At 40.1% G+C, this 16,686-nt stretch overlaps 2 protein-coding genes across 5 annotated transcripts in view; both read right to left on the reverse strand.

Moving 5' to 3' along the window:
* The window catches only part of LOC120550679 (adenosine kinase-like), a 105,897-nt gene extending 98,933 nt beyond the window's left edge, over window positions 1-6,964 (reverse strand). The window contains exons 1-3 of one of the 3 annotated variants that reach the window (XR_005637762.1): window positions 6,614-6,964; window positions 3,483-3,557; window positions 3,319-3,372 (exon numbers count right to left, since the gene is read on the reverse strand). Coding sequence is in view for 2 of the 3 variants with exons in the window: in XM_039787346.1 (XP_039643280.1) it covers window positions 3,319-3,372; window positions 3,483-3,557; window positions 6,614-6,642 (158 nt within the window). In the remaining variant the exon portion in view is untranslated. Of the gene's footprint in view, window positions 1-3,318; window positions 3,373-3,482; window positions 3,558-4,411; window positions 4,535-6,613 lie in introns of those variants that run through there. The other 2 variants (XM_039787346.1, XM_039787347.1) reach the window with 2 other exon arrangements.
* A 1,908-nt stretch (window positions 6,965-8,872) lies between these two features.
* LOC120551192 (vinculin) overlaps window positions 8,873-16,686 on the reverse strand; it is a 28,671-nt gene continuing 20,857 nt past the window's right edge. Inside the window, exons 7-21 of one of the 2 annotated variants that reach the window (XM_039788420.1) lie at window positions 16,399-16,489; window positions 16,129-16,276; window positions 15,414-15,567; window positions 15,151-15,326; window positions 14,579-14,769; window positions 13,495-13,694; window positions 12,631-12,759; window positions 12,335-12,484; window positions 12,084-12,192; window positions 11,680-11,982; window positions 11,465-11,589; window positions 11,156-11,338; window positions 10,865-11,068; window positions 10,651-10,755; window positions 8,873-10,532 (exon numbers count right to left, since the gene is read on the reverse strand). In XM_039788420.1, the coding sequence (XP_039644354.1) occupies window positions 10,386-10,532; window positions 10,651-10,755; window positions 10,865-11,068; window positions 11,156-11,338; window positions 11,465-11,589; window positions 11,680-11,982; window positions 12,084-12,192; window positions 12,335-12,484; window positions 12,631-12,759; window positions 13,495-13,694; window positions 14,579-14,769; window positions 15,151-15,326; window positions 15,414-15,567; window positions 16,129-16,276; window positions 16,399-16,489 (2,415 nt within the window). In that variant the 3' untranslated portion in view covers window positions 8,873-10,385. Of the gene's footprint in view, window positions 10,533-10,650; window positions 10,756-10,864; window positions 11,069-11,155; window positions 11,339-11,464; window positions 11,590-11,679; window positions 11,983-12,083; window positions 12,193-12,334; window positions 12,485-12,630; window positions 12,760-13,494; window positions 13,695-14,578; window positions 14,770-15,150; window positions 15,327-15,413; window positions 15,568-16,128; window positions 16,277-16,398; window positions 16,493-16,686 lie in introns of both variants that reach the window. The other variant, XM_039788419.1, reaches the window with a different exon arrangement.

Below are 16,686 nucleotides of genomic sequence, written 5' to 3' on the forward strand. Positions count from 1 at the left end.
TATAAAACGAATAAAAAAAATGGGAATCAACTATAACTTCTAAAACATTTGAAGCAAAATGAGAAAAAAGGCATCAAAAGTCACACTTGAGGCTTATTCAGAAAAAAAAACAAAAAAACATTAAGTCCCCAGCCAGTACTAACAGGGATGTTGATGGTTTCTACAGCAGGCAATTCCTCAGCCACAACAGGATTATATGAGCTCTGCTGTGACTAGATAATTAAATTCAGGCATGGCCACAGTGCACTGCATCCAATGATCTCTCCCACCAGGGTGATGGGGAGAAAAAAATGAATCGTATTAAACTCCGTAGATTCAGAAGCACAATAGTGTTAGTCGACTAGACATGTAAGTCTACTGTGGCCTTTTAAGTAATGATGTTATTTGACACAACACTGCAGTCCAGTTCTACTTCTTCTATGGATCTATGGATTAATTACCTTGTGAATGACCTCTTTGCACTTTGTAGTCACCCAACATTCTTAATAGGCCCATATCGCAGCATCTAAAAGCTTCTTCATAACCTGTACTGCTATATGTTAATAGATAATGTGATAGAAACATCACATGTACATTCAGAAATAAATTGCTGGACATGATGGAGAGTATGCTGGTGTGTGTGTGTCGTTGGAGGGGGACATACGTTGAAATGCATTGTGCTGGGAATAAACCACCAAAGCTGCATGTTAATCCTGCCCTGACCTTGTGCAGAATGTGGAGGGAACGGTGTCTGTGGGGCTAAAGATAACACCACTGCCTTTGTGCCGGAGGAGAACAACACTGCTGATGATGCTGCTTTGTGCTGCTGCCGCCCAAGGTCACGTGTCCCTTTGTCAAGTAACAAGACCTGACAAGGTAGCCTATTGTAAGGTACAGACCATCTGATGTACCGATCCGTCTCTTATTCATTTATTGTTGACGCATTATTCCGGTGCTTTATGATTTGACAATTACTGCACTGTGATTTGCTTTAAATTTATACACAAGACGCTACAACTGATTGTAATCGCTTCTCAGGTCGGAAATTGTTCAACATGCACTCTCCTAAAATTAGACGTCATCAAACTAAAAAGCACTCAGAGAGCAGACACCTCTGCCAAGGCTGCATAATCCTCTACATTTGCCACTTTAACAACAGAGAATGTTTACAGATGTTTAATCTGCATATGGATCTACATCGTCACATAGTGCCACATTTCTTTAAATTTGAGTAATGCATTAGTAGTTCATGAGTATTTGATAGGTTTATGCCATTTTTACTTTACATTAAAATCAAGAATATGTAATGATGTGTCTCCAATATACAGTATCCCTGTTAGTATTCTGGAAACAAATTGCTGTATCCATAAAAGTGGTCTCTCCTACCCCCTGCTTACAAATCTCAAACCAACGAATGGTCCTGATAATATGAGTGTCCTGAGTCTGACAAAGATTTAAAGTGCCCATATTATGAAAAAAACACTTTTTCTGGTATTTGGGGTGTTCTTTTGTGTCTCTGGTGCTTCCACACACATACAAACTTTGAAAAAAATCCATCCATGCTGTTTTGAGTGAGATACGGTTTCTGAATGTGTCCTGCCTTCAGTCTCCTGGTGAGCTGTTCAAAATCGGCTCGGAATGTGACGTCACAATCCGAAATGAGCTGGCTAACCGCAACCGTTAGCTCGTAGCGTTAGCATTAGCATGCTAACGCTAATGCTAACACTAGCATGGTACCTCGTTCTCAATAGCAAAGCACTGCTACAACACACACAAGTTCACCATAATCTACAAAAGAACTACTTACATGTGCTCCCTCATTTAGAAGTCTCCCAGCTAATCCTGCCTTGTAACTGACTGAAGTTGGAGAAACAGCCTGTCTTTTACTTCTATGGAGCTAGCTAGCTGACATGATCTACATCTGAGCTACTGAGCATGTGCGAGTGCAATCAAAAGATAGTACAGAAGAAGAAGAAGAAAAGAGGTCTCACTCTGTAGCTAAAACTGAAACCAGGTGAAAAGAGGATCTACAGCAGTGAGAGAGAGCTGTGCAGTACAACAAAAATATGGTGTTTTTTGAAAATTAAACCATGTAAACCTATTCTGGTACAACCTTAAAATACAATTATAAACCTGAAAATGAGTATAATATGGGCGCTTTAATGTCAAGGTACATTTTGACTGGAGCAATAAAGTATGCACATACAAAAAAACATAAACAGGTGAAGACCAAACAGGAGTTAACCCTTTAATCCCCAGACCAGCAGGATGAATTTGGGTTTAGAAAGTGATAGAACATTACCACTGCAGAGGTGCCCTTGAGCAAGATACTAAACTGCTAAAGTGGAGCTGCTCAGTGGCCAGCAGATAAGAGGTATGTAGTTATCTTACATGCAACAGATTAGACTGTGGTTGTACTGGGCTGCTTGGAGGTGTGAATGTGCCAGAGTGTGGAGCAATGTACTCCTGTGAGAGAGCATTTGTGCACAGTGAATCGACCCTGATTTCATAAAGCCCTAAAAAAAAGTGATTTGTTGCGCTCTTATAAGAGTGGGCCAAGTGGCAAGCAATTTGGCTACAAACTGTCTGAATATGACAAGCAATGCCTGGTAAGCTCCATCATGAGCAAAATTAACAAGAGAAGCTCAGGTATCCTATCAGTGAATCCATGAGTCCCATTCTCACACTCAGTTAGAAGAGGCACGCACATAAAAACTTTTGGAATACGTGATTTACTTATGAATGTGTGTAAATTCCCTGAAAAGACACCATCTGCACTCATCAACCAGAAGAAAGAGGTCATTTGGTAATTAAGGCTTAGTTCTGTTTGAAGTTTGTTTTTAGTCTTTCTGTTGTTTCCCTTAGGTGCATTTCAAAAAAGGAGCAGTGAGCTATGTTCAGGGACATGCAAACCACATTTTCAAGGAAGGCTATAATATTACTGTTGCTTCCGCTTGCAATGTGAAGGAGGGAAGGTCTGAAAAAAGAGCGCCATTCTCAGCAAAGCCGTTCTCGGAATAAATAATAATTATTAATTTTGTATCAATCTAAGAAAGCCACTGAAATCTATGTTGAGCTACTATTTAAGCCCAAAGGAGTAGTAAATTCAGAGCCATCTTGGCATTAATTTGGCTCAAGTATGGGGAAAATGTGTGGGCGTGTCAAGTTGAGAGGCTCCCAGTTGCAGAGGGTTGATTTATAACTTGGCTATTCTGAGCACAGCTCAGTGGTAGTAGTGGGTATGAATGACCAGTGCATCCCTTATTTGGTTCCATGTAATTTTAACACTTTCTGTTACACTACTGAAGCATGTGGTGTCCCAGTGAAGCTTTGACTCACAAGACTTTGTGTTTTTCTTCAGCGAGGATCTGGTCATTAAGCTTCAGTCCAAACCTAAAAAAACAAAAAGAAAATACAAAAAAAAGGAAAATAACGTCAGTGCATTTTGGTCAGATAAGACACAGAAATATGGAGTTGAAAACAAATCAGCTGTTTAGACTTACTTGTCAAGGAAGTCTTTGTCCACAACAGCTGAAATGTCGAGCAAGGGATTTCCCATCCCAAAGAGTGTGTTTTCACTGTAGCGGGACAAAAACTTATTGTATTATGCAGACTCCCACTTGATAGCTCTGCATGTACAGAGGACACAAACAATGTCTGAAAAGAGAAAATCATCTGTTTCTGCTTTGTTGAATCAAGTCACTGGAACTTTGATGAGGGATGAACCCATGTGGTGTTCCACTGATGGCTCTGTCACCTGACCTCCTCTCTACGGTCAACATGTGGAGAAAATAAAGCTATAGAAATATGTACAATTGCAAACTAATGAGCTCATAACAGACTAATGAGTGATTTTTTTAGGACTTTGAGAGTGATGAATGTAAAACTGCCAATAAGTTTCTTTTGTCCCCCATTCAGATGGAGATTAGTCAAATGAAAAGCAGGCCCATTGAAAACGTTCCCATGTACAGACATGTGTAGCTTGTGTCGTTTAGTCATAATGCATGCTTAGACTATGCGTCATAGCAGGAACAACTGTATGCTGTTTGAATTCTTTTAAAAGCGGTATTTTCCCCTTAATGACCCTTTCATCTAGATTTTTATAGATACAATATATCATAGTGGCCAAAGGCTACAGTCTTCATAACAGGTTACCAACCTTTGATAAAACACAAGACAATGTATTCAATGTCTGATTAAGATCACAGAGAGAAATAATTGTTAAGCTTATTTATGTGATCTGCAAAAAGATCCAGACTCACTGAAGCCATCTCACACTTTCTTGCAATGTTTTCAATCAACCAATTAAAAAAAAAAAAAAAAAACTGGCAGTGCTGTGAGCACATTTAAAATTAAAATTAAAGACAATCTCAATAGTTAGCCAAACTGTTCCCTGTGGAAACAGTGGAGGATATTATCATTGGCATCTTACCTTGGAGTAGACATTATGTCAGAAAACTCAGCAGCCTAATCTGATGATTAAATGGTCAAAAGTTTCCTTCTCTCTGTCAAAGCAATGTGCTTTTTGACTACAGGAACTGCAGCTGCACTTTGGTCAACACTGACTGGTTGGTGGAAGAAGAGGGCGGGCCTTAGTATCGTCTAGGCATATGATTGGCTACACTTCATCCAATTATTGTAAAGCTTTCCATGCTACGTTTGAGGCCAATGGGAAAGAAGCTGGAACCTGTGGTAAACACCAATACCAGCGATAAAGTAAAAAAAAGAAAGACAAAAAAAGACATTTAAAAATGACTAATGTGTATTTTTTTAACCATACACATTGCATATTTATTTATATAACATTTGAGTTACATATAGAAAATATCAAGTTGTGTAGCTGTATACAAACATATAAACCAACCTTTACAGCAACAGAACACATGAAGAACTTAGATTTAGTTACTCTTATATCTAAAATGTGTAAATTCAATTTAAATGGGAATAATAAATTCTATTAAATAAAGTCAACTTGGCAGTCTGAGCTTATCATTGTTATAATTTCTAAAGAATTGTTTATTGTCATTATTGTTATTTATTTATGTTTGACTTTGAGTGATTTTATTGATGATTATTAAAGTATTTAGTGTGGCGAGTTGTTGGTCGTCTGATGTCACCTGTTCACCTGCATCTTTGCTATCTTTACATCAAGGGCCACAATGAATATTAATTAATTTTGGGCTATATTGTGCCATCCTTTTTGTTGTTGTTAGAGACGTAATGTCCTCCTCCTCATAACGTCAGCTTAACTACGGCAAACTAAGCAGTTAGTGATGGCATTGCATTTTTTTGCTTACTATAAAGTGTAATTAAAAGTGTAAATATATGTTACAGCATTAACTATGGCTCTGTCCTATTTAAGTGTCCCAGTAAGCCGTGACGCTGTGACAGTGAGCCAGTATACACAATACCAGGACCCTGAAAACTGAAGCAGCAACATGAAATTCAGTCATCAATAATTTTATGATTTACGCATGTGCTTGTCCTACTGTGACATGTCAAAATGTCATCCATGAAAAAGGCCATTTTCCTTTCTCCTCCTAAATTTCTGAGGCATTAAGTTGTTTGCTGTCTTGCTGTTAGGAGCCAGTTGTCTCTGTGTGGACTGTCATGAATATGTGGATTTTATTTTGTTTTTCTTTCCTTGTTCTCTCCTTTACTATTCATTTGTTCTGTTTTTTTCTCTCTGCACTGTAAAGAGGTTTTGATTGACTGTGTTGTGTTTAAAGTACAATGCAAATACAGTTGAGTGCATTACTTTTGTCAAGAGCAATTCAATTCTGTAAAAAAAAGTCCCTCCGTGCTTATTGGCTTTAAACATGAACTCAGAATCGTGACTAAATGGACGATTGCGTTCAGAAAGGTAAGTTTTCCTCAAGTCAAGTGAACGCTGCACAATTAACTTAACACTGCAAAATGTCAACAAGACACTATGCTGCCCAGCACTGTAAATGTTATGCTAATTACGGATGACAACACACGAAACTGACAGAATATTTTAAATGCTGGGCTGATGTTTTAATTAAAAGACCCAGTATACACTTACAAGGCTATTCTTTACTGTTTATTTGGCTACATTATTTGTTTTAAAAAGGTACATTATTCTGGTATTTTTTTCATATTTCACAGTTCCTACTGTGAGTTTGTTAAATTAAAATAATTTTATAGGCTAAAATATAGGCATAATTTAAAAGGCTTAACGTTTTACTATTGGTAAATAAATAAAATCTAATAAGTATAAAATCGTTACACTTTAATCCATATAAAAACAATTACCTTTGAGCGGTTATCACACCCACATGGCAAGTATGCCTTGTATATCTTTTTTAGGATAATTAAATGTATGGATGGATAAAGCTAATTTATCGATCCTGTGGTGAACCCACCCTATCCTGCTAGCTGCGGTTAGCATCGTTATGACGGAATGTGTAACGCTAACACCGGTTTCACCTGAATACTTAAATTGATGTCACGTTCAAAGGTTCAAACTGCTATAGCGCCTTTCAACCTGAACCTCCTGCGGACACTTTACCACAACACCAGAGAACGTTTGCATGAATTAACAGCTAGCTAGCTACAGAAGCTAACTATGCAGAGCATCACCCGTCAGATACAAATACTATCGGCTTATTACCTTAACGCTGTTTTCCTCCCTGTCGACATGTTTGGCTCTCCGTCAGATATTTAGTTTAATCAGTAACGGGCTGTGTTGTTGACGCTGCGGAGCCTGGGAAGCCACAGCTCACTGCTGGGAAAGAGTAGGTTGCAGCTTCCTTCACCACAGATGATGATGACGATGATGAAGAAATTGGTCAACAGCATGCAACCCAGAAAAACAATTAATGGTTATGTTTGAGGGAAGGGTCGGTATTAGCTCGTTACTTTCCCCTGTCCGAGCCAATGTGCATTTGACTCACAAAAAGAGGAGAAAGCGTGCGATTTAGTTATCTCGCGTTATCGCGGTGTTTTCTCTTTCACCTGTTTATGGTTTCACCAGTTCAACTTCAGTCTGCATATTTCACACTGTAGACAAAACGTGGTCTTATCTCGTCTGGCAGGCCGCTGAGTGTAAGACGTATTACAATAGGAGGCTACTTTACATTATTAATACGATATTGTTGCATTAATGTAATACTTAAACGAGAGATGTGTATCCTCAGATATATAGTGGAGTAAAAAGATACATCTCGGCTCAGTTTATGCACCACTGACACCTTAAAAAAAAGCCTGGATTACCAAACAGACCGCAGATCCTCAAGGTCCCAGAGTGCCCATATTCAATGATTGGTTCAGAGTAAACTAACTTGCATTAGTAGCCTAACTAATTTCAAATTAGTTTGTAATATGCACCACTAAAGCACAACATTCTTTCTTATTATGATTATCATGTCGCCTCTTCTTTTAAGTGGGCCCTATGTTAAAATGTATAGCCTACATGTTGCATTTCCAAAATGCTCCTTCAAAGCATTACATCACATCAACAAATGGCATTATGCAAATTCAGATTATGAGTTTTATTGATTTGAACTTGTGCAAATCAACCAAGAGAAATGTCCTGGTGGCCTAGGGGTTAAGATGCTTACAACTTTTCTATTTCAATCCCAGCCCAGGACCATGCATTCATATCCCCCTCTCTCTCCCCATGTTTCTTGTCTGAATCTATACTGTCAATGTCAAATATTATCAGCATGGCTAGATACCATAAGAAGTGAGGAAATGCTTCTTAATAATTTGGGAAAACTGACCCTTTAACTGACCAATTCTGGCTCAGCTTCACTCATCCTGCCCTCAAAGACACTGAACCAAACTCTTTTCAATAATCCTGCAATTTGTATGATGCTCACTGTTTTAGAATTAAAATGTAATGTTTTTGATTATGTTAATGCCAAGGCTGGATTACTGACTGGACCTTAAAGCCCCAGGTTTATTGTGTGTCACACTTTGTTTGATATGCTCCACTAAAGCACAGCACTGAAATGAGGGGCCTTAGGCAGGTACGGTATTAGGTCCTGTGGCCAAATGTAGTTTTTATCACCATTATTTAGTTTTAGTCATTGAGCTGATATGGTGCAAAAAAAATACTTGGTGTTTAAATCATTACATTCTTACTAACTGACAGAGTGAACCTAGAGGCAGGTCAAATTCCAGTAGAGGAGAATTGGTTTCTGGGGCTGCCATGTGTAGTCTGCCATGTGAACTGTACTTTATGAGTAGGCCTATTTGATACTGACAAGACGTGATGCACAAGGAGTGCAATGAACAAAGGGCATGTAAATGCACTGAGCTTATTTATGTCCCAGGGCCCCCTAGGAGGTTAATTGAGCCATTAATAATTCGGTAGCTTCAGAAACAATTTATTGTTGTGGAATTAGAGTTAATCTGTTTGTCTTTAGAGAAAGTACCTGAGTCTAATGGGCAACGTTTAAAACAAGAGGAGCCTTTACATGAAGCCGATTGTTTAGTCGGCTGTGACATCTGCACAATACCTGCAGGCTCATCCAGGTGGTGTAGTAGAGGTCACTAAGTTAAGTCAGTAAGAAGTCAAAGCCATAGTATATTCAGCTATTCAGTAATGTGATATTACATACACAGTATAATATATACAATTGCCTGTTTATATCAAATACTTAAAAGATGTTCACAAGCAGTTTTCATTGTAATTTTTTTAGCACATTTTCACTCATAACAAGCGGGCCTTGATATTCATATAACTGCTGACCTGCAGAAACACGTTTCTAAAAAACGATAAGGGACAATCTCTTTGACAAAACTTACTCAATATAAAAAAGAGGCTTTTGGAACAATCATGTTCCAACAAGAGCTTTAACTTCCTTACAATACAGGCAGTGGTGAGCATATAGGAGAACAACAGAAATTATAGAGCAAACACACCTCAAAGTGCTATAAAATGCTTTATTACAAAATTGTGAACAATGCCTCAGTAAAATGTTGTTCAGGTCCATTTAAACCCAACCAAGTTGCATAATTCTGATATATTTTCAAACAAATGTTCTCAGGGTTTGCATAGAGCATAATTTGACTTGAAGTAAAAGTTATGAAGTGGGTGTAGCTTAACAGAAGAACCATGTACAACAAGTGATTTAAACAAATAAACACCATCATACCTTGTACAAATGATACAAAATTAGAACTGTATCAATTGCAAAAAAGTTTATTTTGCAAGGCACATCAGTTGGTATTAGATAAGTAAAAAGACACGTTCACACCACTGGTCTTCAGACATTTCAAAATATCAACTACAGTTACCACAAATAGTGGTCAGTTATGTTTAGTGTATCAAGACATGTTGGAACAAATGTGACAACATAAAATGAAGATTTCACCAGCTTCACGACTCTGTGCTTCATCTTTAAACTATGGTCATTCCCTTGGCTACCTAGGCGAAGTGTGCAATTCATATATGACAAAAAAAAAAATTTGACGAGCCTCTCTGAAGAAGACTAAGCTTTGTTAGCTTGATGTGGAAATCAGGATAATAATATTTGGCTATTAGGCCTCATTATGTTGCTCAAACTGGTTTCTTATAAGTAATCTCAATGCAATATGTGAAACATGAAACATCTATAGAAAGAGTTGAATGCAAGCAGTTTTTAATCTTTACCTGCTGATGGCAGAAATTTAGGTTACTTTTAAGTAACAAAAAATGTATTGGTGGCCAAATTAGGGGGTTAGGGTTAGGGCCTAATATACTTTCAAAGATCGTGGCAGAATGTCTTTGGCAGAACTCTCAAGAAAATAAAAAAATGCTACAATTGCATTACAATATGTCAAATAATGAACAGTATTTTGCTTTCACTTGTAATCGTATAGAATAGTGTAAACAGGCATAACAGTGAACCAGTGAATATATTTAACGTGTGCTGAGCGTCAGGCTTTATTGTACTTGTAACAACTCCTAAAGTTCATGTGCTTATCCTAGCAAAGGTGAATGAATGATAGTGATAATACAATTATCAGTACAAAGATATAAAAAGGTCTCTTGAGAAAATCTAGTTATTTAAATTTAACTTAAACTTTGTGTCTAGATGAGGCCCAAAACAACCTTGCATTATATGTAATCCAACCTCTAATCAAAACATACAGTATATATTCCTGGGATTTGTCAAAATAAGCTTTAAAACTATTTTTTTACATACTTTTAGAAAGAAAGAAAAAAAGACGTCCCCAGTAAGAATCTAACCCATAGCTCGCACTGATAGTCCCATTGTTTACATTCTACCAGAACAGCAACTGTTACAGACAGGATACGGGACAAAGAGAAAAGCTTTACCCATATCAGTGTGATGGACACTGATATTATAGCTCTGACATATATCTGTCCATTCAATGCCCTCCTGGACAGCTGGATAGAACCAGTGTAAAGCAGAGGAACAGTGGCCCTTCTCTTACTGGTACCAGGGGGTCTTTCTGACCCAGTGGAGGGTAAAACCTGCATCTGTCCGGATCTTAATGGAAGCTGCCTCGGCCTCCCTGACTGTCTCCTTCACAGACTGCATCAGGTTCTGAGCATTGTGGACCAACATCTCAGTAGCCTACCGAAGAAGATACAGTGATTAGGGAGACTGACATTTTTTTTTTTTTTTTAAAAGGCTGTTTTTAAACAACAGGAGTCTTGTGATCTGACACACTCATAATAAAGACTCTGCTCACCTGCTCCGACTCCTCTTCACTGATGTTGGTACGACCCAACATGGTGGCCTTGACTGTGGACAAGATTTTGAGCTGAGTGCTGATGGTGGGAATGCGCTCACACACCTGAAACGAGATCAGAAAGTCAGGTGAGGTCAGACAAAACAAATAAAGTATAGTCTTTCCACAGTGAAAATCCACTGCAAACCCCTCTGATAAAGACGACTGAACTGACCTGGAGAAGGTTGGTCCGGATACGCTTGTCGGTACACTGCTTGGCCACCTCCTTGGCCAGCCGTGTGACTTCATCAGAAGCCTTAGCGATGTCCTTGGCGCACTGAATGAGGGCACGTTTGTTTCCGCTGCCTCCACGCACCAGACGTGACATCTCAGCCATGAGCAAGGCCATTCGCTTGGCGGCACCAATGATGTCATTTCCCTATGAGATACGACAGGAACAAAATCAATCTGAAAGCATAGGATTCCAACGTAAAAGTCAATTACTCGTTTTACAGTGTTGACTTACTTTGCTGGACCATTTGCGGGCTTCATCGTGGAGCTGCCTGGCCGCCACCATCATTGGCTCATTAACCATATCGCCAGTCTGCTCGGGGAACTCCTCATCTTTCTCCTCTGGGGGAGGAGGCCTGGGGGGAGGAACCTCGCCCTCAGGAAGAGGTGGTTTGGGTGGTGCTGCGTCATCGTTAAGCTACGAGACAAGTTTAAGTAATTATGGTTTGGCAGTGCAGACGATACAAAAGTCGTTTTGGACACTAAACCAAAGCAGCTTCAGATGGTTTGCCAAATTAAAAGTTGTGCGTATCTGAGGACTTACACTAAGCTGATCCAGTTCAGGCGGAGGTGGTGGGAAGTCTGGCTCTTGGGGCTGAAATGTCTCCCTGACCTTTGCCACAGCACCAAGAATCTTATAGCCTGAGTCCAGAAAGCCTTTCTGAAGACCTGGTAATCACAAAATGAACACATTTATCACTAATCGCAAGGTTCCACATACGCACAAAACAGAATTGCGCGTTAGCAACAACAACTTACTTGGATCCTGGATATTTCCAGCCACCGCCTTAGCATTCATCACCATAGGAGAAATTGTCTTGCTCAGTTCATCAGATGCAGCCTTCACCATCTCCCTGAATTTAGGATCCTCAGAGTTCTCCACCTCTCGCTTTGCCACCAGAAGGATGCGGTTGGCTCTGCGGGCGATGCTGGTTGCGCCGGCAACCAGCATCTGAGGCTGGTGGTTGGCCATGGCCAAACGGCACTTTTCCAAGTCCTTCTTGATGGCGTCCTCCGAAGCATCTAGCAAGGATTTGGTATCGATGGCCTCGTCCACCAAACCTAAACATCCGTAACATGTCAATATAGGGAATTACACAATGAGGTATGTATTAGGGATCTCATGCAATTAGGGAATTTACAGCATCTTTATGGAACCTCACCTGTCATTTTCTCCACGTTGTCAATCCACTGATTCTTCATTGTTTCAAAATGTTCATACGCAGCTTGGTTGCCAGGGTTTCTCAGCAGAATACGAGCAGCAGATACCACCTAAAAAATAATCCGGGTAATTAATTGTCAGTCCAAGCTAGCTATAGTCTTGGCTCAAGAAGCGAGAGACACTTAAATAGTTTGCCTCGTGCAGAGCAGACACAAACGGAAAAACAGATATAAACACTAAACCATTACATACTTGTGGTGTTAAATCTCTTGTTGACTTGACAGCAGCCTGGATTCCCTCCACCGTGCTCTTGTTGGCAGTACCAACAGCCGCAGCCTTCTCTGCGGTGGTGCCAAGCTTATTGGCGTGGTTCTCAAAGTTGGCAGCCCTTTCGTCAAAGACCTACACATGATCAAATTAAACAATTACTGTATTATTAAAAAGGGTTGTTAGAAATAATACAACCCCCTGCCAATAAATATAACACCAGTGAATGAGGCTGATTGCAGTGAGATCACAGCGAGGAGCAGAGTGACTGTACCACTGACCTCATCTCTGTTGGGGGCGTCCAGCGGGGCAGTGGCAGCCACTGCCAGTAACTTGATGGGGGTGGTGGTGTCACTGAAGATGTCCGACACCTCCTGAGTCATCGCCTCTTGCATCTTCCCTTTCAGGTCCTGGGAGGAGGACAAACAGATGTTACAACCAGTCAGCACACTCATTGTGGCTCACTGGGATTACAGATACACATGTATTACATCAGGAGTACTTTGTCCAAATAAATATCGCTGATCTTGTAGATTAAAAAATAAAAAAAATCTTATTAAACTTCAATACCCTCTGAAGTAAGAAAGTGTTGTATGAAAGCACATTATTGAAGTTTTACTTGTACATTTCAGTTTATTAGTATTTATACTTTCAGTGGGAATATCATACTTTATATTTAATCTGATGGCTGTTGTTGCTACCCATCTTGCAGATTTAAAGCTTACATTCAGTTTGGACAACATAAACTTTTAGGGAACCATAATAACTGATATTATTTTAAGACTTTTAGAGAACTGTCTGAGCCTGTAATCTTTCAACTCGTGAAAGAATGAAACCCTCAAAATTGTAGATTTGAGATTTCCATTATTTCACTGATTTGTATCATTTCAGTATCTCCAATTTTGAACATTAAAAACATTTTTGTATTGTACTTTTGTATGTGTTATTGTGACACTTGAGCAGGACTTTTAGTAGAGTATTTTCCAATTGTGGTCATACTACTTGTACTAAGGATTTATATATTTCTTCCACCCCTGGTAACCAGCAGAGGGCGTTGTTTCTCTGTCTCTGTGTATGAATCCTGCTCCATCACAGTGAAGCTACAGGTCTGAATGAGAAAGACTGTTGAGTGAGAGCCGTCTTACTTTCAAAGCCTCCTGGAGCTGCTGAGCAACTGCACGTGCCTGAGGGGAGTCTCCTTCACCGCGGGCAGCCAGGTCAGCCAGCTGAGCCATGAGCTGCTCCACCTGCTCACACTTACCCAGCAACTCCTGTCTGTACGGGCCTGGCAGAGCGTTGGCCAGCCTGTGGCCCTCTGCCACCAGCCCGCGGATGGCTGCCTGACCTGAACAGGCACACAAAAGGCAAACGTATACACTTGAAGATTCATGAAAAACTATTCGGCTGGTTAACTGGTAATTAACATTCTGTTATTACCTCTGGGTGCACAAACACTAACAAACCTATGTGACAAATCATCCACTGCTTCTGGATTTTATTTGTGAAATTAGGGCATGAATATCTTTTTCATTTTTGATGCTCAATTATCTACAAATTATCATAACATTTTGAAAAATGCCCATCACAATTCCTGCGGTGACATTTTCAAATGGCTTGTTTTGTACGCCTAGTAGCCCAAAACCCAGCAATATTCAATTTATAACGATATAATAAAGAGGCAAATCCTCACATTTGAGAAGCCTAAACCAAAGAATGTTTTCGATTGATAAATTATTTGAAATACTAATCTGAAAATTGTTAACTGTGTCAGCACTAGTCAACAATAAAGTGTGCTTTTTAGTGCCAGCATTTAACTTGGCCACCTCACGCAAATAGTTGCCCATTCAATTCTGGGTAGTTTTGGTATTTTACTGGGTGCTTGTATCAACACTAGAGGGGAAAGAAAACCATGTCTTCTTTTGTATTATTTAATGTTGTTCCTTTGAGGTAAGCCTTGCCTCCATCATATTGTGTGAACCAGTCATTCCTAGAGCAGCCAGACTGCAGCTCTATTGTAAACATATAAGGCAATGTCCAGGTTTAATAGGAGGCAAGCCAAAGGAAGGAAAAAAATAACAGTGTTGGGAAAGCGTTGTGGAACATTGAGTACAGTAGAGAGAGATGTACACAAAGTGTCTGGTCTGCTTTTTAACCACAGGAGAAGTGGAAGGAATGTGAAGGAGGAAGATAGAGCAAGAGGAAGTTGGGGAGGATGGGAGCCAGACTCACCCACACCACTGTCATCCATGGTGGGATTGTCAATCCAGCGCTGTGCCTGCTCAATCTTTCCTTCCAAGTGAACAGCTGCCTTTGCAGGCCTGCTGTTAGCCACAGCTTTGTTGGTCTTGGACTGCAGGTTCTGCAGAGCTGTTGCGATCTGTTTAGCCAAAGCTCTGGCCTCAGGAGTGTCACCTTTACCCCTATAAGGAATTAAAAACAGCAAAAATGTGAGGTGGTGTTTTATCGTAAAGATATGGCTGAAATTAGGTCTGTAAATTGCCAATTACAGTTAGAGAACAAATTTCTAATAAGTGGAATGACAACCGTTCCAGGTGGATTGTAGTACAAAATCAGTACTCCCACAGGAAGAATAGAGAATTATTAGAAGGAAAATGGAAGAGATAAAATACCTCACTGATCTATGGGCAGAGAATAACTTTCAAGCCCAAGTTGACAACCATTACTGAACACTCATTTATCAAATGTCCCCCTGCATATGTAAAAACAAAACAACAATACGTCCCAATACAACTGTAACTCAGCATATAATGATGCAATATTTCCAGCAGTCAGGAACTTACTGTCTTCTGAGATCAGACAGTTTGGCAGTCATGGCAGCGATCTCTCCAATAGAGCGCAATATGTCATCTCTTTCTTTGGGGTCCTCACACATGTCTGCTATCTTTTTGGCCTCAGTGAGCAGGGCCCTGATGTTCTCTTCTCCCTCTGGCCCGCCGTTAGGGTCTGCCAACCAGTTCTGCAGGGGCAGAAAAAAAATAATCAAATACTTCCATTTTGAGGTTTGAATCCATGTTTTGTAAGGCAAACAGGGTTAATGACTAACCTGTGCAGCATCAATCCTTTTGGCGATGACCTGCTTGGAGTTAGTCATGGCCTCCAGCTTGCGAGCAGCATTTGCCACCTTGCCAGTTAGTACGTCGAGCCCCTGGGAAACCTGCTGTGCCTTCTGCATGGCGGCTGGGGACGCCCCCTGACCTCTGAGGTGGACAAGGAAAACACATGGATACCATAAACTGCAGCACCACTATGCCTTTAAAAAGGCCACACATGCACACTTCTGTTTGTTTACTCAAAAGCTTAAGCCTTATGGTCCTCCTGTTTAAGAATAGTATTTCCTAATGTAATGCTTCTTTTACCAGACAAAGCTCAGGGGCTTTTCAGAGGAGTAACTGAACCAGGGGTTAAAGTAGATTATGGATTAATACCAGACAGCTGCTTTTAATCGAGCGTGACTCAGGGTCCCTGGTGACAATCAGCTTTCATATCAGAAGGATATCACTTCCACTCTTACACACTATAATCCCCTCTAATATGCGTACTGCCTTACACTCCCTACCCTTTAAGGATGGAAAATGAAACCGTGTCAAAGGAGCATTCATCAATACAAATATCCAATGAAAATGTGATTACATAATCATACTGTAACGGATCATGAGACTATCTAATAAAAGAGACATGGACTGCCTGAAATATGAGGGGAATTCCCATAGTTGTGACACAAACACACAAAGCAATGTCGTTTATGGTGTATAGTGTACCTGGCCCTTATCTCAGACACCTGGTCAGTCATCTGACCCAGAGTTTTGGCTGTGCCCAGGATATCTCTGCGCTCCTTTCCAGCACACAGTTCACCAACTTTCCCGGCTTCATCAAGGATCTGGCGGATGGCCTGCTCGCCTGCGTCCCCTAAAAGTACAACACAAGGCCAAACGCATAAATAAGTCACTAGATACAACTAGATTATCAGTCTGAGGACGTGATTAGTGGCAGAATGAATAGTTTAAGGTATAGGACATGGAATTTATTACCTGGTTGAGCGTTTGGATCCCTCAGCCAGTTCTTAGCCTGAGCCATCTTTGAGTCGATAAGCCCCAGAGCCCTCCTTATGGCCTCGGTGTCCTTTGGGTTTGAAAGACAGAATAAATGAATACCTTAAAATGGGAATCAATGCAACCAAAGAAAACTAAAAAAAGGAGTTGATGAATGCCCATAGTCATTCCATGTTTACACATTCTCTCCATAAATCATGACATGAGTATTAGGGACACTATATCCCTGTAAATAGTATATTCTGTGCGAATGAGGTTAACATGTGA

The sequence above is a fragment of the Perca fluviatilis genome, chromosome 21 (genome assembly GCF_010015445.1).
Source record: "Perca fluviatilis chromosome 21, GENO_Pfluv_1.0, whole genome shotgun sequence".
Taxonomy (NCBI): Eukaryota; Metazoa; Chordata; class Actinopteri; order Perciformes; family Percidae; genus Perca; species Perca fluviatilis.